The following is a 22,497-nucleotide window of genomic DNA, read 5'->3' as shown; positions in this document are numbered from 1 at the left end:
CAGCCAATGTGCAGTGCCAGACATTCAGATCAGATAACGGCCTTGACACTCGGTATAAACATCAGCCCTTCCCAACGGCTCATTGGGTATTGAGTCCCAGTGTGTGTAACTGAGCCACACAGACCAAGAACCTCCCAGTTTCAGTCTCTGCCTTCTGCTGAGTTAGGTGATCTCGGCCCAGGCCACCATTGGCCTCGGCTAACCCTCGTGGGCTAGGGAGGGCAGAAATGAGGCTGGGGTTCTCAGCTGCTGGTCGCCTACTAGCGTTGCCAGCCTGAGTTTGGATGTCACTTTTGGATAGGACGGGGCCCGACAGTGATGCCCCCTGTGGGAATATAGTCCATCAATGGCCTCTTGGGGGAGACATTGGGGGCTAAATTGGGCTGCGTAGTGCTCATTGTGTAGGCGCTACGCAGACTACTGAGGACCGAAAATGGGTCCGAGATGCGCGCGCACACTTCCGGCGTGACATGCTTCAGATCCGTATCTTATATTTTGAAAATATAAGAGTCTCGCAAACTTTGAGCAGCCAAGTTGTTGCTCATTAAAAATTCCATCATCACCATGCTTCACTATATTGCAGCACAGATTCATTTTACCATTGAGTTCCATCACTTCCTGCAGCCACAGTCCACCTCCACTTTAAGAGGTGCAGGCTGTCTTTAAATGGTGCTCTCAATATCTAGGCCCCCTACTGGTGAGCAGCCACTTAACAGCGCAGATAGTGCTGGCTGCACGCAGCTATCATGTAAAACAGCAGGCAGCACGAATGTTATATGCTGCCTGCATCTCAACGACTGGGCGCAGGTTAATCACGCACTGCGAGCCCTGTGCCCGTTTTTGGGTGTTAATCAATTTAACCCCACTGTACCCAAGAGGGAATTAGCACCTTCAGGAAAAATGAGAAGAAAAGTTAGAACAAACGCATATGCAGGATGAGGTGTCCAACCTAGACATGGTTTCAGGTTGCACAGCAATTGTGTTTAGATCCTGAGGCCTTCTCCCTCATTCACACTGCCATGTCCTGACGCAGAATTTGCAGTGCTGCTGGGATTCACCATGTAATCCATAGGCCCGGTGTTCAAGCACAGGAGCAGCCTCTCTGCATTTACTTCATGGAAACACGCTCCTTTTCTCATACATTTTTAAAAATGTATTTGTTCTCAGGATGTGGGTGACGCTGGCAAGGTCACATTTACTACCCATTCCTAGTTGCCCTGAGAACATTAAGAATCAACGGATCTGTTACAGGCAAATCGTGTGTAACTAACTTGATAGAGTTTTTTGATGAGGTAACAGAGAGGGTTGATGAGGGCAATGCAGTTGATGTGGTGTATATGGACTTTCAAAAGGTGTTTGATAAAGTGCCGCATGGTAGGCTTGTCATCAAGATTGAAGCCCATGGAATAGAGGGGGCAGTAGCAGCATGGATATGCAATTGGCTAAGTAACAGGAAGCAGAGAGTAGTGGTGAACAGTTGTTTTTCGGACTGGAGGAAGGTATACAGTGGTGTTCCCCAGGGATCAGTACTAGGACCACTGCTTTTCTTGATATATATTATTGACTTGGACTTGGGTGTACAAGGCACAATTTTCAAATTTGCAGATGACACAAAACTTGGAAGTGTAATGAACAGTGAGGAGGATAGTGATAGACTTCAAGAGGATGTAGACAGGCTGGTGGCATGGGTGGACACGTGGCAGATGAAATTTAACGTGGAAAAATGCGAAGTGATACATTTCAGTAGGTAGGACGAGGAGAGGCAATATAAACTAGAGGGCACAATTCTAAAAGGGGTACAGGAACAGAGAGATCTGGGGGTATATGTGCACAAATCGTTGAAAGTGGCAGGGCAGGTTGAGAAAGTGATTAAAAAAGCATACAGGATCCTGAGCTTTATAAATAGAGGCACAGAGTACAAAAGCAAGGAAGTCATGATAAACCTTTATAAAACACTGGAGTATTGTGTCCAGTTCTGGGCACAGCACTTTAGGAAAGATGTGAAGGCCTTAGAGAGGGTGCAGAAACGATTTACTAGAATGATTCCAGGGATGAGAGACTTTAGTTACGTGGATAGACTGAAAAAGTTGGGATTGTTCTCCTTGGAATCAAGACGGTTGTGAGGAGATTTGATAGAGGCATTTCGAATCATGAAGGATCTAGACAGAATAGTCAGAGAGAAACTGTTCCCATTGGCGGAAGGGTCAAGAACCAGAGGACATAGATTTAAGGTGATTGACAAAAGAACCAAAGGTGACATGAGGAAAAGCTTTTTTACGCAGAGAGTGGTTAGGATCTGGAATGCACTGCATGAGGGGGTGGCGGAGGCAGATTTAATCATGGCTTTCAAAAGGGAACTGGATATATACTTTGAAAGGAAAAAATTTTCAGGGCTGCAGTGGGACTAGCTGGATTGCTTTTGCATAGAGCCAACGTGGACTGGATGGGCCAAATGGCATCCTTCCATGCTGTAACCTTTCTATGATTGAACAATGTAGTGTGGCACTGGAGTCACGTATAAATCGGTAGGGGTGACAGGTACTCTTGTCTGAAGGACATTCGTGAACCAGTTGGGTTTTTACAGCAATCCAGCAGCTTTCATGGTGATTTTACCTGGTACCAACCCACAGATCACCAGATTTTAATGAATTCAATTTTCCAACTTGCTATGGTGGGATTTGAACTCACAGCTTCTAGAGATTGCTAGTCCACTACCATAACCACTAGGGCATTGCGGTTTCAGCCCCTGTTCATGCTGATCGCACTGGCCGCTAGAAAACAGCTGATTTGAGGCTTCTTTTGAGGTCGCCCCACAGCACACTGTGGCTCACCTCTTCTGTGAATGCACTGAGATTTTGCGCCATGGAGCTCAAAATCAGCTCCTATCCAGTGGGGGTTGAAAAAGCTGAATGCCCGTGTGAAGAGCAGACAGTTGGCATGCATGCTTCCCCTCCAGAATTCTTTGGGTCCATAATGCAGTTTCCCCACAGAACTGCTGCTCCTGACGCTGTGAGATGCACCTGATGAAGGGAAGAGCCTGGTTGTCCATCTCCAGCCATGTTCTTGGAGGATAAAGCTTATATTGCTGTCTGGCTTCACCAATGCCACTGGTTCCCCAAGGTGCTTGTCTCATGCAGCTTTGCAGCAACATCAAAGCGGTCTTGCTGATTCTCTGGGGCAGCGGTCATGGTTTATATTAGCTTTTCCTGGCCGCTGTCCTTAGTGAATCTGGCAAGTATAATTTGGTTTTGCTGGCAGCTGCTTAAGACCCACATGTCAGTAGCAGGTGACACTAGAACGCCACGAATCGGAATATAAAATCGGCCTTTAGCATTGCAACACTATAGACTTTGAGCTTTCACGTTCATTTTAATGGATGGAAAATCATGGGCCTGCTCGAAATACAAATATGTGTTCTTAGTGCCTGAAGCTCGACTCCTATAAATCTTAGATCACTAATAGGACCTGCTTAACTTGTCTCCTCTCCCTCCTGAGCCTTTCTCTCACACGCTGATTAAATGAGACAAGCGGTATAAATCTCTGTTATAAATATATAAGAATGTCGAGTGCAGGGGCTCAGTACCAGGCATACCAGTGTATGGACACTCGAAGAAGGTGATTCTTGCACTTATTTTCTTTTTCTTTGTTTATTCAGTGCTGAGGTAATGATTTATAATTGGCCCAGCCAAGTTGACAGCCATCTTAACCAGTCACAAATAGGAGCACTGGCCCAAGAACTGTTGATAAAATTGCAAATGATATGGGTGTGTGTGGAATGAACAAGGTTGCATTTATATAGCGCCTTTCACATCCTCAGGACTTCCCAAAATGCTTCACAACCAATGATGTACATTTGCAGCGTAGTCACTGTTGCAATGTAGGGAAACATGGCAGCCAATTTGCGCACAGCAAGGTTCCACAAACAGCAACGTGATACTGACCAGATAATGTGTTTTAGTCATGTTGGTTGAAGGATAAATATGCCTCTGAGTCAGAAGGTTGTGAGTTCAAGTCCCATTCCAGAGACTTGAGCTAATAATCTAGGCTGACATTTCAGTGCAGTACTGAGGTAGTGCTGCACCATCGGAGATGCTGTCTTTTGGATGAGATGTTAAACCAAGGCCTCGTCTGGCCTCTCAGGTGGATGTAAAAAATCCCATGCCACTTTTTGAAGAAAAGCTGGGGAGTTCTCCCAGTGACCTGGCCAACATTTATCCCTCAACCAGCATCGCTAAAATAGATTATCTGGTCATTATCTCACTGCTGTTTGTCCTAATGATCAGGAATGGAAACCCTGACTGATCTATCCCTTCTCTAGCCCAGTGGTGCTGAGGTCAAGTGCAGTATCAAACTGCTGCAGCAACTGATAGCAACTAAAGCCACCTTTACCACTCGCTACCACAAGGAGTAGTTAAGGTGAATTGCATAGATGCATTTAAGAGGAAACTTGATAAACACATGAGGGAGAAAGGAATAGAAAGATATGCTGATAGGGTTAGATGAAGAGGGGAGGGAGGAGGCTTGTTTGGAGCACAAACGCCAGCATGGACCAGGTGGACCAAATGGCCTGTAGACTCTATGTAATTCTATGTAATTGTTAACCAGTTTTTAACGAGCAATATATTCATCACTTTTTCAGAATTCCCCACCTTTGAAAGAGCAGCAATTAAACTGCTCTGTGGGATTACTTTCCTCCAAATAGAAAGCTATTAGAACCACAAAATAAGTCAATAAACTAATATTGACAACAACTTTGTCTATACAATAACTTCATGTGGATTGGATCAGTGACTCATTACTGTCTTGTGTATTAGTGGTCAAAAATAAATTGATTGGCTCATTCATATTTATAACTAACATTTAAATTTAATTAAATGTCATTTTTGTCAATGATCGAGAGCCAATTTTATTTGATCTCCCATGGCATTGTACACAGTATGTTCTAGAATCCAATGTTTCTCATGGCAGGACATGTAACTGGCAGTGTATTATTCTGCTGTTAAGAGGCAGCTGTATATAGCCTGGTCTTTTTTCATAGAATCATAGAAAGGTTACAGCAAGGAAAGAGGCCATTCAGCCCATCGAGTCCGCGCCGGCTCTATGCAAGAGCAATCCAGCTAGTCCCGCTCTCCCGCCGTCTCCCCATAGCCCTGTAAATATTTACTTTCAAGTATTTTTCCAGTTCCCTTTTGAAGGCCATGATTGAATCTGCCTCCACCACCCCCTCAGGCAGTGCATTCCAGATCCTAACCACTCATTGTGTAAAAAAGCTTTTCCTCATGTCACCTTTCGCTCTTTTGCCAATCACCTTAAATCTATATCCTCTGGTTCTTGACCCTTCTGCCAATGGGAAAAGTTTCTCTCTATCTATTCTGTCTAGACCCTTCATGATTTTGAATACCTCTATCAAATCTCCTCGTAACCTTCTCCGTTCCAAAGAGAACAACCCCAGCTTCTCCAGTCTATTCACGTAATCAAAGTCGCTCATCCCTGGAATCATTCTAGTAATTCTTTTCTGCACCATCTCTAAGGTCTTCACATCTTTCCTAAAGTGCGGTGCCCAGAACTGGACACAATACTCCTGTTGTGGCCAAACCAGTGTTTTCTAATGGTTCATCATGACTTGCTTACTTTTGCACTCTATGCTTCTATTTATAAAGCCCAGGATCTCGTATGCTTTTTTAACCGTTTTCTCAACCTGCCCTGCCACCTTCAATGATTTGTGCACATATGCCCCCAGAACTCTCTGTTCCTGTACCCCTTTTAGAATTGTGCCCTCTAGTTTATATTGCCTCTCTTCGTTCTTCCTACCGAAATGTATCACCTCACATTTTTCTGCTTTAAATTTCATCTGCCACATGTCCGCCCATGCCACCAGCCTGTCTATATCCTCTTGAAGTCTATCACTATCCTCCTCACTGTTTACTACCCTTCCAAGTTTCGTGTCATCTACAGATTTTGAAATTGTGCCCTGTACACCCAATTCCAAGTCATTAATATATATCAAGAAAAGCAGTGGTCCCTGCACACTGACCCCTGGGGAAGACCTCCCTCCAGTCTGAAAAACAACCGTTCACCACCACTCTCTGTTTCCTGTCACTTAGCCAATTCTGTATCCAAGATGCTATTGCCTCCTTTATTCCATGGGCCACAATCATGATGACAAGCCTATCATTTATACCTATTTATTTGTACCTATCAAAATTCAGGAATTGTCTTGCATTGTCCGGTCAGGTAGAACAGCTAGATGGAGAGTGAAGTTCCCTGTGCTGTGCCCTAACAACTTGCCTCAGTCCCAACCTCAGAAGAGTACCCTTTGCAGTGCAGATTTTTCTGTGCCCCCACGCAAGCCATCCTTGCAGATTCTCTGAGTGAGACTGCCAAGTTAGGGCCTGCTTCGTACTGTGGGCTCAGACTCAATAGAGAATTTTCAGCTTCGATGATCTCAATGCACGCCAGGCGAGCACATTGTGATTAACAGAGGAAAATTGTAAAGGTGGTGAGGAGCTTCCGATCTACGCTCTCGATATGCATTGGCAGTGCTGAAATGGAAAACTCCCCCTCCTGTTAGATTGAGACCACCCAGACTCCTTTCGCATAGGACCTTTACAGTCTGTAGAGAAAGAAGACCTTGATCCTATCTGTCTGGCTTAAGTTTGATCCCAGCTCCCAGAAGTATAAAGAGGGCTCTGCCCAATTTTTCCCCTCACCCATCCCTAGCAAACCGGCATTTTAATAAATCTGGATGAACTGATTGTTTTGTTTTCATGCAGAGTGTTCCTACGAGCCATTAACAAGTTTGCAGAAACCATGAACCAAAGATTCCTGGAGAACATGAACTTCGAGCAACAGGTAGGAGACAGCAGCTGTCAACGCTACATACATTAGTTACATACTCAGCGTCTGGTGTAGCTCAATGGTAACCATGGTTCCCAATCTGAACAGGGCCTTATTAAAGTATTAGCAACATTCAGGACCCTCCCTCATTTGAAGATGGACCGAGTATAAGATGATCAGATAACAACTTGCATTTATATGGTAACTTAAATGTAGAAAAAGATGTCCCAAGGTGCTTGACAGAGGCTTGATAAAAATGGAGGCTGAGCTAAAGGAGGAGATTAGGCAGTATGTCCAAAAGCTTGGTCAAAGAAAATGACAGGAAATTACCTAAAGTTCATTCTTCTTTAAGCCATTGTTGAGGGATGAGCGACTTCAGTTATGTGGAGAGACTAGAGAAGCTGGGACTATTTTCCTTAGAGCAGAGAAGGTTAAGAGGAGTTTTAATGAAGGCGTTCAAAATCGTGAAGGGTTTTCAGAGAGTAAATAAGGAGAAAACGTTTCCACTGGCGTGAGGGTCAGTAACCAGAGGACACAGATTTAAGATAATTGGCAAAAGAACCAGAGGGGAGATGAGGAGAATTTTTTTTGTGCAGCAAGTTGTTATCATTTGGAATGCACTGCCTGAAAGGGTGGTGGAAGCAGATTCAATAATAACTTTCAAAAGGGAATTGGATATAAACTTGAAAAGGAAAAAAATTGCAGGGCTATGGGGAAAGAGTAGGGGAGTGGGATTGATTGGATAGCCCTTTCAAAGAGCTGGCACAGGCATAATAGGCCAAACGGACTCCTTCAATGCTGTAAGATTCTATGATTCTGTGATTCATTGAATTATCTTTAATCCAACATAGACCCATTGCATTTCTCGATGATGTGACGAGAACCCAACAATGTCCAAAGTGAAAATTGGTGCATACAATTAAAGAAAGAAGAAAGAGCTTGCATTTCTATAGCGCTTTTCATGATCTCAGGACATCCCGAAGTGCTTCACAGCCAATTAATTACTCTTTGAAGTGTAGTCACTGTTGTAATGTAGGAAATACGGCAGCCAATTTGAGCACAGCAAGGTCCCAGGAACAACAACGAGATAATGACTAGATAATCTATTTTTAAGTGATGTTGGTTGAGGGATAATTATTGTTTAAGAGACTGGGGAGAACTCCGCTGTTCTTTTTCAAAATAGTGCCCTGGGATCTTTTATGTCCACCTGAGAGGGCAGGTCTCACCTGAAAAATGGCACCCCTGACAGTGCTGCATTCCCTCAGTACTGCACTGAAGTGTCAGCCTGAATTATGTGCTTAAAGTCTTTGGAGTGGGACTTGAACCCACAAACTTCTGACTTAGAGGTGAGATTGCTACCTACTGAGCCATGGCTGACACTTACATCAATCCCTAAATTCCCTGCATGCAGCACTTTAAATAAGGCTGTTTTCAAATATAGGGCCTACGAAGAGCTGTGTTTTGAAAAAAGTGAAAAACCCAGATATATTTGATTTCAAAGATAATTTTTTCAGAAGTAAAACAATGCTCTAAAAGTATAATTAATCTCATGACCTCTGACATCCTGATGCAAACTGCCAGTTTCACCCTATTTATGAGGCGGAGGGGGGCCGGTGGCGGGGGGGCGGTGAGATGTGGCATGAAGGTGCTCAGACAGTCTGGTTCCCTCTGTTGCTCAACAAAAAGGAGCATGGCAGCCATCGATGGACACTAGGAGAAGGACAGCTTCTGCCAAGTTCAACGCAGCTTTAGCAGCAGTCGTTGGGGATTTCTCTTGCGGAACTCCCAACATCTTTTAATTCAACCACTCAAAATAATTAAGCATGTCGCAGCGTATAATTGGATCGGAGCAAATAGTGAGGAGATTGCTTGAGCGAGACAGTGACATCAAAAACAGCAAGACTTCCAAGTTAACAGATAGCGACTTCTTTATGTGTCAGATACATAAATCAAGGAGTTGTGATTTTGGTGATACCAGGCTTGGGGGATTTTAACAATCTGTAGATTGTAGAAGGAGGGGAAGACTGAAGGAGGTGAGGAGCACCACAGTTTTGAAGTCCTGGGAAAGAATGAGTTAGAATAGGGGACAGTGTGATAAGCCATGATTTCAATTCAGGAAAAATTTGCGGAGGAAGAGGATTATTTAACACTGCATGTCTGGAGCAAAAGAGGGAATAGCAGACACAATGTCATTAATATTAATAAGATGAGGACAAAAGAGGTTGCAACAGAGAGACAGAGGGGGTAATTTTGACTTTGTGCGACATGTAAAATGGGTGATAGCGAATCGGCAGCCCGTTTTACATCTCTCCCAATTTTAATGTCTGTTGACTTCAATGGAAGGGACTTTTGAAAAGATGAGGCAGTAATTGGCAGAACTATTAATAGATAAAACTACAGATTAACAGTGGGAGGTGTTCAAAGAAGTATTTGGTAGAATACAAGATCTGCACATACCCCTAAAGGGCAGGAGCTCTACTTGTGTAAATAAACAACCATGGCCAACAGAAGAAGTGAGAGATGGTATGAAACTAAAAGAAAGAGCTTTTACAAATGCAAAAATTAGCAGAGATCCCACAGATTGGGAGAGATATAAAGAACAATAAAGGGGTACAAAGAAAGAAGGAAGAACTGTAAAAAGGGAAGACGAGAAAAAACTTGCAAGGGATATCAAGGACAACACTAAAAGTTTTTACAAGTATATTAAGTGAAAGAGGGTGGCTAAGGCTAATATGGGCCCCTTAAAGATGGACGCAGGTGATATTGTAATTGAAAATAAGGCAGACTTACTTTGTATCGGTCTTCACAGTAGAGAAAGAGGATAAACTACCAGAGTTTCAATCACGGGGATGAACTTACTAGGTTCAATATAAGTAAAAAAAAATGGTAATGGAGAAAGTGAGACTGAAGATTGACAAATCTCCGGGACCCGATGGTTTCCGCCCCAGGGTATTAATAGAATGTGAGGAAATTGCAGATGCTTTAGTCATGATCTTCTAAAGCTCTCTTGATTCGGGAATTGTCCTCTTGAATTGGAAAATTGCCAATGTCATTCCATTGTTTAAGAAGGGTAGGAGAGATAAATCAGGAAATTATAGGCCTATTAGCCGAACATGTGCTGTGGGGAAGTTACTAGAATCTGTTATTAGGGACAGAGTGACTGAGCACTTGGACAAATATGAGCTGATCAGAGAGAGCCAGCATGGATTTGTAAAGGGTAAGTCATATTTAGGGAACCTGGTTGAAATTTTTGAGGAGGTCACTAATGTGGTAGATAAGGGAGTGTCTATGGATGTTATTTATATGGACTTACAGAAGGCATTCGATAAGATTCCATGTAAGAGACTGTTAGCAGAAATGAAAACACATGGAATTAGAGGCAACCTATTAACATGAGTAGGAATTGGTTAGGAGGTAGGAGACAAAGAAAGGCATAGTGGATAGGTACTCCAATTGGCAGGATGTGACTAGTGGTGTCCCCCGGTGATCCATAATGGGGCTTCAGCTTTTCACAATATTTATCAATGACTTAGATGAAGGAATATTCAAGTTTGCTGATGATACTAAATTAGATAGTACAGTAAGTAGTGTAGATGGGAGCAGAAAGTTGCAAAGGGACTTGGTAGATTAAATCAGTGGACAAAACTGTGGCAGATTGAGTTCATTGTGGGGAAGTGGGAGGTCATCCGCTTTGGACCTTAGAATGATGGATCAGAGTATTTTCCAAATGGTGAGAAGTTAAGAACTGTGGAGGAGCAGAGAGATTTAGGAATCCATGTACACGAATCACTAAAAACTAGTGGACAGGTTCAAAATGGAAATAATAAACTTCATCTCAAAGGGGCTGTAATACAAAGGGTTGGAAGTTATACTATAGTTGTATAGAGCTCTGGTTAGACCGCATCTGGAGTACTGCATTCAGTTCCGGGCACCGCACCTCAGGAAGGATATATTGGCCTTGGAGTGGGTACCGTGCAGATTCACCAGAAGGATACTGGGGCTAAAGGGGTTAAATTATAACGACAGGTTGCATAAATTAGGTTTGTATTCCCTCGAGTATAGGAGATTAAGGGGTGATCTAATTGAGGTGTTTAAGATGATTAAAGGATATAACAGGGTTAATACAGAGAAGCTATTTCCTCTGATGTGGGAGTCCAGAACAAGGGGGCATAACCTTAAAATTAGAGCTAAGCTGTTCAGAGATAAGAACATAAGAAATAGGAGTAGGAGTAGGCCATAAGGCCCCTTGAGCCTGCTCCGCCATTCAATAAGATCATGGCTGATCTTCGACCTCAACTCCACTTTCCCGCCCTATTCCCATATCCCTTGATTCCCTTAGTATGCAAAAATCTATCGATCTCAGCCTTGGATATACTGAACAACTAAGCTTCCACAGCCTTTGGGGTAGAGAATTCCAAAGATTCACAACCCTCTGAGTGAAGAAATTTCTCCTCATCTCACTCATCAATGGCCGACCCCTTATCCTGAGACTATGCCCCCTAGTTCTAGACTCTCCAGCCAGGGGAAACAGCCTCTCAACATCTACTCTGTTAAGTCCTCGAAGAATTTTATACATTTCAATGAGATCACCTCTCATTCTTCTAAATTCCAGAGAATATAGGCCCATTCTACTCAATCTCTCCTCATAGGATAACCCTTTCATCCCAGGAATCAATGTAGTGAACCTTCGTTGCCCCCCCTCTAAGGCAAGACCAAAACTGTACACAGTATTCCAGATATGGTCTCACAAAAGCCCTATACAATTGCAGCAAGACTTCCTTACTCTTATACTCCAACCCTCTTGCAATAAAGGCTAACATACCATTTGCTTTCCGAATTGCTTGCTGTTCCTGCATGTTAACTTTCTGTGATTTGTGTACAAGGACACCCAAATCCCTCTGAATACCAACATTTACTAGTCTCTCACCTTTTAAAAATTATACTGCTGTTCTATTCTTCCTATCAAAGTGGATAATTTCACATTTCCCCACATTATACTCCATCTGCCACCTTCTCGTCCACTCACTTAACCTGTCTACATCCCCTTGTTGCCTCTTTGCGTCCTCCTCACAACTTACTTTCCCAACTAGCTTTGTATCATCAGCAAACTTAGATACATTATACTCGGTCCCCTCATCTAAGTCATTAATATAGATTGTAAATAGCTGAGGCCTGAGCACTGATCCTTGCGGCACCCCACTAGTTACAACCTGCCAACCCGAAAATGACCCGTTTATTCCTACGCATTGTTTTCTGTTCGTCAACAAATCCTGAATCCATGCTAATATATTACCTCCAATCCCATGACTCCTAATCTTGTGTAACAACCGTTTGTATGGCATTTTATCGAATGCCTTTTGAAAATCCAAATATACTATATCCACTGGTTCCCCCTTATCTACCCTGCTAGTTACACCCTCAAAAAACTCTAATAGATTTGTCAAACACGATTTCCCTTTCATAAAACCATGTTGACTCTGCCTAATCATATTGTGATTTTCTAAGTGTCCTGTTACCACGTCCTTAATAATAGATCCTATCATTTTCCCGACGACTGATGCCAGGCTAACTGGCCTATAGTTCCCTGTTTTCTCTCTCCCTCCTTTCTTGAATTGCGGGGTTACATTTGCTACCTTCCAATCCATGGGGACCGTTCTAGAATCTTGGGAATTCTGGAAGATCAAAACCGATGCATCCACTATCTCTGCAACCACATCTTTTAGAATCCTAGAATGTAGGCCATCAGGAAGATGATGTCAGAAAGCACTTCTTCATGCAAAGGGTAGTAGAAATGTGGAACTCTCTCCCCCAAAAAGCTGTTGAGGCTGGGGGTCAATTTAAATTTTCAAATCTGAGATTGATAGATTTTTGTTAGGCAAGGTTATTAAAGGATATGGAGCCATGGCAGGTAAATAGAGTTAAGATACAGATCAGTCATGATTTAATTGAATGGCGGAACAGGCTCGAGGGGCTGAATGGCCTACTCCTGTTCCTATGTTCCCAGTAACCCCTTGTCCTAGATTTCTTAGGACATCTGTCTTTTAACAGTGTTGTGCCCTGTTTTATGCCACCTCACTTTAAAATAACAATAAATCTTGCAATGGTTTGAAATATAGAGATCTTAAATAACAAATATAAAGTAGAAATATTGGCACAATTAGGTTGACAGGAACTTGCAAATATTAAATATGTTTTATTATATGGTTTTAAAAATGCTAAGTATTTTTGAATAATTAAATTAATAGGCTGAACCAGACATTGAGGTGTTATTTAAATAGTGATGGTTTTAAAATGTAGTAAAACGTAATTATGTTTCTGTGTAATTTAATTTTTTTGTTGTTGTCTGTAGCTGTGGAATAACTACTTTCATCTGGCCGTGGCCTTCATCACCCAAGATTCACTGCAGTTGGAACATTTTTCTCAAGCAAAATGCACCAAGATCTTGAACAAGTAAGTGTCATTCATCACTAACCTACCCTAATTTAGTCCTGGGTGTGACCCATTATAATCAGAAACCACGATACAAGAAAAAGCCATTCAGTCCTAGCTCTTCCTACAGACGAAGTCTACTCATGGGGTGTCCAAAATGCAGCCTGTGGGTTACAAGAGGCCCTGGACAATCCAGACTTCAAAGTCTTAGGAACCCAGTGCTATTTGCATTTATATTTCTTACTCGCTGATGTGTCCTATTTGAGTATTGTGGGTCTGGATGTTTGGAAAGGCTGTTCTTAGCTCATTGGTGGATTAATTACCTTTGTCACCCCCAAACTTAATCTATTCTAATGCTGTCCTGGCCGACCTCCCATCCTCTCCCCTCTGTAAACTTCACCTCCTCAACGTATCTCTGCTGCATGTATCCTATCTCACACCAAGTCCCGCTCAAACATCACTCCTGTGCTTGCTGACCTACATTGGCTCCCGGTACGCCAACACCTCCAAAATAACATTTTCATCCTTGTGTTTAAATCCTTTTAAGGCCTCGTCCCTCCCCATCTCTGTAACCTTCTCCAGTCCTACAACACCACCAAGAACTCTCCATTCCTCTTACTTCGGCCTCTTGTGCACCCCTCCCTCACTTCACCCCACCGTAGGCTGCCGTGCTAGGCCCCACATCTGGGATTCCCTTCCTAAACCCCTCCATTTCTCCATCTCCTGCTCCTCCTTTAAAGACCCTCTTTAAAACCCATCTCTTTGACCGAACTTTTGGTCACCCCTTCCTAATATCTCCTTCTTTGGCTTAGTGTTGGATTTTTTGTCTGACTATGCTTCTATGAAACACCGTGGGCCATTTTTCTACATTAAAGGCATTCTATAAATGCCAGTTGTTGTTCTTGTTGTATCTTAAATCAGAACACCAAGATCTGTTAGTTGCAAATGAATAGAAATTTCATTGTTGATTAGACTGTGTGGTAAATTGGCAAATTAGTGGGACGTGGTTATAAACTTTATACATGGCCTATGAAGCACCATGCTATTATGTGGTAAACCAAAAAGCTTGGACACCCCTGCTCTACTCAGTGATGGACTCTACCCCCTCCATTTAATCTCCACAGGACCATAGGATCATAGGAACAGGAGTAGGCCATTTAGCCCATAGAGCTTGTTCCGCCATTCAATGAGATCATGGCTGATCTGTGATCTAACTCCATATACCCGCCTTAGCTCCATATCCCTTAATATCTTTGGTTAATAAAAATTTATCAATCTCAGATTTAAAATTAACAATTGAGCTAGCATCAACTGTCGTTTGCGGACGACAGTTCCAAATTTCTACCACCTTTTGCCCTGAAAGCCCTGACTCTAATTTTTAGGCCATATCCCCCCATCCTAGACTCCCCAACCAGCGGAAATAGTTTCTCTCTATCTACCCTATCAGTTCCCCTTAATATCTTGAAAGCTTCGATCAAATCACCCCTTAATCTTCTGAATTCCAGGGAATACAACCCTAGTTTATGTAATCTCTCCTCGTAATTTAACCCTTGGAGTCCAGGTATCATTCTAGTAAATCTATGCTGCACTTCCTCCAAGGCCAATATATCCTTCCTAGAACTGAACACAGTACTCCAGGTGTGGTCTAACCAGGACTTTGTATAGCAGTAGCATAACTTCTACCCCCTTATATTATAGTCCTCTAGATATAAAGGCCAGCATACCATTATCCTTTTTGATTATTTTCTGTACCTGTCCATGACATTTTAATGATCTATGAACATGAACCCCTAAGTCTCTTTGGGCCTCCACTGTTTCAAGCTTTTCACCATTTAGAAAGTACTCTGATCTATCCTTTTTAGGTCCAAAGTGGATGACCTCACACTTGCCAACATTGAAATCCATTTGCCACAGTTTTGCCCATTCACTTAATCTATTGTGTGGAGATGCCGGTGATGGACTGGGGTGGATAAATGTAAGGAATCTTACAACACCAGGTTATAGTCCAACAATTTTATTTTAAAATCACAAGCTTTCGGAGATTATCCCCTTCGTCAGGTGAATGAGTGAAAGGTTCTCAAATCGCATATCTTATATTAGGCTGGGACACCATCACACCAATCAAAAGGTGTCGTTGGTGTTCAGACAGGTTAGCCACGGAGAACAGTACGTCCCAGTACACTGAATATACATTGTTTCAAATTACACAGACAGAGAGAAAGAGACCCAAATGGCAGAGTCAGTGTAATTTGAAACAATGTATATTCAGTGTACTGGGACGTACTGTTCTCCGTGGCTAACATGTCTGAACACCAACGACACCTTTTGATTGGTGTGATGGTGTCCCAGCCTAATATAAGATATGCGATTTGAGAACCTTTCACTCATTCACCTGACAAAGGGGATAATCTCCGAAAGCTTGTGATTTTAAAATAAAATTGTTGGACTATAACCTGGTGTTGTAAGATTCCTTACACTTAATCTATTAATATCTCTCTGTAATTTTATGCTTCCATCTACGCTGCTTACAATGCTGCCCATCTTTGTGTCATCGGCAAACTTGGATATGTGGCTCTCTATCCCGTCATCTAAGTCATTAATAAATACAGTGAATAGTTGAGCCCCCAAAACAGATCCCTGTGGGACACCACTAGTCACATCCTGCCAATTTAAGTACCTGCCCATTATCCCTACTCTCTGTCTCCTGCTGCCCAGCCAATTTCCTAACCAGGTCAATAATTTGCCCTCAATTCCATGAGCTAACAGTCTCTTATGAGGGACTTTATCGAATGCCTTCTGGAAGTCCATATAAACAACATCCATAAACATTCCCCTGTTCACTACACTACAAAATATTCATTCAGGTTTGTCAGACATGATCTACCCTTTATAAATCCATGCTGGCTCTCTCTGATCAGCTGAAAATTTTCAAGGTGTTCTGTCACTCTGGAGTGGGACCAACTGAGCCAAGGCTGACACCAGTTCGGGTTCCACACTCACAGTCCTGTTTAAGTAGCCTCCTTAAATCTGCCTCTCAGTATTTTAGTGACCTGAATCATGTCCCCTCATAGATCCAGATTGAGAATGCAGGATCCCTAGGATGAGGGGCTGAGATTATCTCAGCAGTCGCCCTGATATAGATGGTTCCTACTGTCTTACCTTTGCTGCTTTTTGATTGGGGTGCTGGGTAGAGCACCTCCGAATGGTTGAGGGCAAGGCAAGCATGTTGCTGAATAGAAAAAAACGATTTCACATCAGTCAATAAAGAAGTTATCAGTGAATAAATCAGGTCCACATGAAACACTGCCATTTCTAAGGGAAGGTGGAAATCATGGAGAGGTAATGGTAGCAATAATGGGATAAAGTCTCGGGAATATTTTTATTTACAATTTGTAGCAGTTGTACAATAAATTAAATTAAAATACTCCATTCCATTCAGGTACGGGGATATGAGGCGTCTAATCGGTTTCGATATTCGTGACATGTGGTACAAGCTTGGTGAGTGAAAGATTGTTTAACGATCACTATGAATGAAGTAGCTTTTCAATGTGCATTCACTATTACTACAGATTGATTATAGGAGCCTACTAGCTCATAGGATGTATACTCCGCCCAGTGTGGCACTGAGCATGAAGGTACCCATCCGAATCCCCAGTCTGAGTCGAGTTAGCATCTTTCTCAGCTGAGTCAGTGATGGCAACGTTGCAAATGGCTGGACTGCCTTTGGGCTAGGAAGGGGATAAAAAATTAACCAGATTTCCCATCTCTGATCACCACCCTGTGGGGCCAGAGTTCCCATCTCTGATCACCACCCTGTGGGGCCAGAGTTCCCATCTCTGATCACCACCCTGTGGGGCCAGAGTTCCCATCTCTGATCACCACCCTGTGGGGCCAGAGTTCCCATCTCTGATCACCACCCTGTGGGGCCAGAGTTCCCATCTCTGATCACCACCCTGTGGGGCCAGAGTTCCCATCTCTGATCACCACCCTGTGGGGCCAGAGTTCCCATCTCTGATCACCACCCTGTGGGGCCAGAGTTCCCATCTCTGATCACCACCCTGTGGGGCCAGAGTTCCCATCTCTGATCACCACCCTGTGGGGCCAGAGTTCCCATCTCTGATCACCAACCTGTGGGGCCAGAGTTCCCATCTCTGATCACCACCCAGTGGGGCCAGAGTTCCCATCTCCGATCACCACCCTGTGGGGCCAGAGTTCCCATCTCTGATCACCAACCTGTGGAGCCAGAGTTCCCATCTCTGATCACCACCCAGTGGGGCCAGAGTTCCCATCTCTGATCACCACCCAGTGGGGCCAGAGTTCCCATCTCTGATCACCACCCAGTGGGGCCAAAGTTCTCATCCCTGATCACCACCCTGTGGGGCTAAGGTTCTCACCCCCGATCACCACCCTGTGGGGCCAAGATTCTCACCCCTGATCACCACCCTGTGGGGCCAAGTTTCTCATCCCTGATCACCACCCTGTGGGGCCAAGGTTCTCACCCCTCATCACCAACCTGTGGGGCCGAGGTTCTCACCCCTGATCACCACCCAGTGGGACCAAGTTTCTCATCCCTGATCACCACCCAGTGGGGCCGAGGTTCTCACCCCTCATCACCACCCAGTGGGGCCGAGGTTCTCACCCCTGATCACTGCCCAATGGGGCCAAGTTTTCCGCCCCAGTCGCTATTCATTCATCCCTCTGGAAAGTATTCTCGAGTGGTAGGCAGGGGGGACAGGTTAGGGATCTGCTGTAATCCCCCCACACTGATCGTGACCTTCCGTCTAAGATCACACACGAGGAACAGCCACTCGGGATAATTACTGGACGGTGGCCAGCACCCAGGGGACTGAGTCAGCAGCTTCAGAAAAGGAGGGAAGAAAATTATGAACAAAATCACAGCATAGATAATGCAAGTTAGTGCTAACAAATGGTAATGTCAATGTTACTGATTAAGGTCAGGGGTGCGGTGAGGAATATTTCTAGGCATCCTGTTTTCTAATCAGCTTTTATTTACATATTGAATGACAGCACAAAACAAGATCCACTTCATCCCAGAGATGGTTGGCCCAATCCTAGAAATGACCCTGATCCCGGAGGTCGAACTCCGCAAAGCCACGATTCCAATCTTCTTTGACATGATGCTGTGCGAGTACTCTATGTTCAATAAGTTCAGGAAGGTATGAAGGAAGACTAATGGTCATCTCCTAGTGTGCATGAAGCAGTATGTTGGGAGATAGTTAAAGGTCACGAGATAGTTGAAGATGGCTCTCAACAATTTTTGTCTGGCAAACCGAAGCCACAGGGGTGGGGGTGGGTGAAGGGAGGGGTCATGTAGTGCCTGTTCACTATAATTTCACCGCGAGGATGGCTATCAACAATTTCAGCTGGATCAGCTAGATCTCTTGCTCTAGATGGCTGAGGATGTGAGTTCTTAGTGATGGATGATACTGCACTCTGCTGACCACACATCGAATGAGTTTTGTTGGAAGAAAGGAGGAGGTAGAATCATAGATACTTACAGCACAGAAGGAGGCCATTTGGCCCATTGTGCCCATGCTGGCTCTTTGAAAGAGCTGTCCAATTAGTCCCACTCCGCCCCGCTCTCTCCCCATAGCCCTGCAAATTTTTCCTTTTCAAGTATTTATCCAATTCCCTTTTGAAAGTTACTAATGTATCTGCTTCCACCGCCCTTTCAGGTAGTGCATTCCATATAGAAAGGTCCTGTCCTTTTCTATAAAAACAAATCTCAGCAGGAATTTAAATTGTTACTGATCCCAAGAATAGGGTAAAGGAGCCCACTCTTGACCAGATGCAAAAACAGAGGGCGGTGTGATATTTAAAAACAAAGCCACGAGCACATGCACACATAGAGTCGAATTGCACACACCTGTTACAGCAGATCCCTACCCTGTCTCCCCTGCTACCAACTTGTGCATGGATCAATGAGCAAAGCTCCCATACCACCTCCAACCCAACAAGAGCCATCAGTAAATCCAGATGGTCCATTAGAATGCATTGCACATCAGAAACGCACCCTTACATTTAATTGGGGCCCACTAGTCAAAGAGTACCTGAGTAAGTTCCTCTACCAATCCACATTACAACAAAGGCAGTATCTGCCAACAAGTTCCTCCAACACTGTGCAATGTTCAGTCTGGTCATGAAAGTCCTGCTCATGGTAGCTTCCCAATGTTTGAGGCCATGAAACAGAAAGTTGTACCAAGCAGTAGAATATCTCCTGATGGGGGCGGGGGCGCTTGTCTTGCGGGGGCCCCGTATAAAGTTTCGGTTTAGAGACTGCATCCACTCGGGGGTCCCTTGTCCGGCTCGGTGCCCCGTGCAATCGCATGGGTTGCACGGACCGAATGCCACCCCACCCCCGCCCCCTGAACCTTTGAACAGAAGCAAACGTACTTCAACGGGGCTAAGTGAGTCATGATATTAAAGTCTAGTTTCATGAGGAAGCAAACATCATCCCAGGACGGTCAAAACTCGCTCAGGACGACAGACAAGTGAGCGGTCAGATGAGGCGGCGATTAAAATACCTGCCCTCTGTTTGGGAGTCCTACCCTTCAGATCACACCATAGGATGCCATTTTAAAACTGCATGTTGTCACGTTATGGACCTTGGCTGTACCATGATCCCTAGCATCGGAAGACTAAGTTAGGAGGAAAGACTGGAGAAACTTGAAGGAGGTGACTGAGAGGGAATCCGACGGAGGTATATAAAGCAGTAAGCAGTATCGAGAAAGGTAAATCTGGAAATTCTTTATATCTCTGGAAGAGAGAAGGTTAAGGGATCAAATAAATATATTCATAGTCACGACGGGTTTTGAGAGAGGAAATAGTGAAAGGTTGTTTCCACTGATTCTTGAATCAATGACAAGGGGGCATAGATTTAACATTAAAAGGACGAATGGGGAAGTTAGAAGAAATTTTATTCACATAGACGGTTATGACAACGAGGAATGCTTTACCATAAGTGGCTATTGAAGCAGAGACTATAGCCATTTGAAAGAGCATTTGCATAAATATATGAAAAGGAAGAATAATGAGCAGGAAAATGCCATACAAGTGGATAGCTCCAGTTATCGAACGATTGCACAGGCATGATGGGCTGAATGGCCTCCTTCTGTGCTGTAATTTCTAAGATTCTATTAGATTAAACCCCAACAGTAGGACAAGGGGACACGGGTTCAAACCAATGACAGATAAAGGTAGGATTGATGTCAGGAAGTTCTTCTTCATGCTAAGAGTGATCCACACGTAGAATGGGTATCTGGGTAAGGTTGGTGGGGGGTGGTGGAGGGGGGCAAGAAAACCCTGAAATCACTTGGGTGACAGTGTTGGCGAGGGAGGTAGAGAAGCTGTAAGTTTATGCAGTTTAGATGAGCGAGGATGGACCAAAATGGCCTTCCTGATCTTGTCCGTCGTACTTTTTCCACGGGTAAGCGTTTTCTGCCGATCAATATGACAGAAGCTAAAGAACATGTTGATAAGGTTCGATGGGAATGACAGCAAGGGCCTTGAAAGTAGAAACACTGGGAACCAATCCAAAAGGAACAGCTATAAAATACTGGCGAGATATTGGGAAGTACGACAAGAGTAGGAGCAGGTCCAACTGAATAGATTGCTACTTGATAATAAATATTATTTCCACCATCTAAATGTCTCTCACTATTTGGAGTGCTTTCCATCTTTCAAATAATGGTTTCACAAATATTGTTCTTTCTCTGCTTTATTCGATGTGCTTTTGGATGACTCGAGTAACTAATGATCTTTTTAACAGTTCGAAGATGAAATAATCCTGAAATTGGATCACGAAGTGGAGGGAGGACGTGGTGATGAGCAGTATATGCAGCTCTTCCAGATAATGTAAGATCCAGTTTGTTTAGAAATTTTGATCTCCCGGCCCCCTATATCTCTCCTGGTCCTCGATCCCCTATACCCCCAGCCTCCTACCTCACAATCCCTGGCCCTCGATCCCCATACCCCCAGCTCCTACCTCACAATCCCTGGCCCTCGATCCCCTATACCCCCAGCATCCTACCTCCTGACCCCTGGCCCTCAATCCCCCATGCCCCCCCAGCCTCCTATCTTGTGACCTTGTCCCTCAGTCCCCTATACCCCCTGGTCTCCAATCTTCTCCCCTGGCCCTCAGTCCCCTAGATCCTCCAGCCTCCTACCTTACAACCCCTGGTCCTCAAACCTCTATACACCCAGCCTCCTACCTCACAACCCCTGGCCCTTGATCCCCTATAACCCCTGGCCTCCTATCTCCCGACCCCTGGCCCTCAGTCCCCTATACCCCCAGCCTCCTACCTCACAACCCGTGGTCCTCAATCCCCTATACCTCCAGCCTCCTACCTCACAACCCCTGGTCCTCGATCCCCTATTCCCCCAGCTTCCTACCTCACAACCCCTGGTCCTCGATCCCCTATAACCCCCCTGGCCTTCTATCTCCCGACCCCTGGCCCTCAGTCCCCTATACCCCCAGCCTCCTACCTCACAACCCGTGGTCCTCAATCCCCTATACCCCCAGCCTCCTATCTCCGGACCCCTAGCCCTGATCCCCTATACCCCCAGCCTCCTATCTCCTGACCCGTGGCCCTTGATCCCCATACCCCCAGCCTCCTATCTCCTGACCCGTGGCCCTTGATCCCCATACCACCAGCCTCCTAACTCCGGACCCCTAGCCCTTGATCCCCCATACCCCCAGCCTCCTATCTCCGGACCCCTGGCCCTTGATCCCCATACCCCCAGCCTCCTATCTCCTGACCCCTAGCCCTTGATCCCCCATACCCCCAGCCTCCTATCTCCGGACCCCTGGCCCTTGATCCCCATACCCCCAGCCTCCTATCTCCGGACCCCTGGCCCTTGATCCCCTATACACCCCCGGCCTCCTAACTCCTGAGCCCTGGCCCTCAGTCCCCTATACCCCCCAGCCTCCTATCTTGTGATGTTGGCCCTCAATGCCCATACCCCCTGGTCTCCAATCTTCTCCCTGACCTCCTATCTCCCAACCCCCGGACCCATTTACCTGGGGGGTCACTGTGACGCAAGACTCTTCATTACCCGATTGGATTATTCTTGAGTGTCAGTCAAACAGCCTTTTCTCGTATCGCCAATATTTTTATAACTAATAAATGAAAGAGTTCAAAAAAAAGGAAAAACCCCACAATTTTTGTTAATACTCTATGATTTATCTCCTGGGGTTGCTCGAAGCAGTGT

At 44.6% G+C, this 22,497-nt stretch overlaps 1 protein-coding gene across 1 annotated transcript in view; it reads left to right on the top strand.

Annotated features, from left to right (window-relative positions):
* Positions 1-22,497, top strand: part of LOC137332588 (dedicator of cytokinesis protein 2-like) — a 555,930-nt gene that overhangs the window by 389,188 nt on the left and 144,245 nt on the right. Inside the window, exons 30-34 of the mRNA XM_067996525.1 lie at positions 6,774-6,852; positions 13,187-13,287; positions 16,706-16,764; positions 18,295-18,443; positions 21,056-21,141. Coding sequence (XP_067852626.1) covers positions 6,774-6,852; positions 13,187-13,287; positions 16,706-16,764; positions 18,295-18,443; positions 21,056-21,141 — 474 coding nt within the window. The remainder of the gene's footprint in view (positions 1-6,773; positions 6,853-13,186; positions 13,288-16,705; positions 16,765-18,294; positions 18,444-21,055; positions 21,142-22,497) is intronic.

The sequence above is a fragment of the Heptranchias perlo genome, chromosome 14 (genome assembly GCF_035084215.1).
Source record: "Heptranchias perlo isolate sHepPer1 chromosome 14, sHepPer1.hap1, whole genome shotgun sequence".
In the NCBI taxonomy this organism is placed as follows: Eukaryota; Metazoa; Chordata; class Chondrichthyes; order Hexanchiformes; family Hexanchidae; genus Heptranchias; species Heptranchias perlo.
This window is presented reverse-complemented; position numbering and strand designations above follow the sequence as displayed.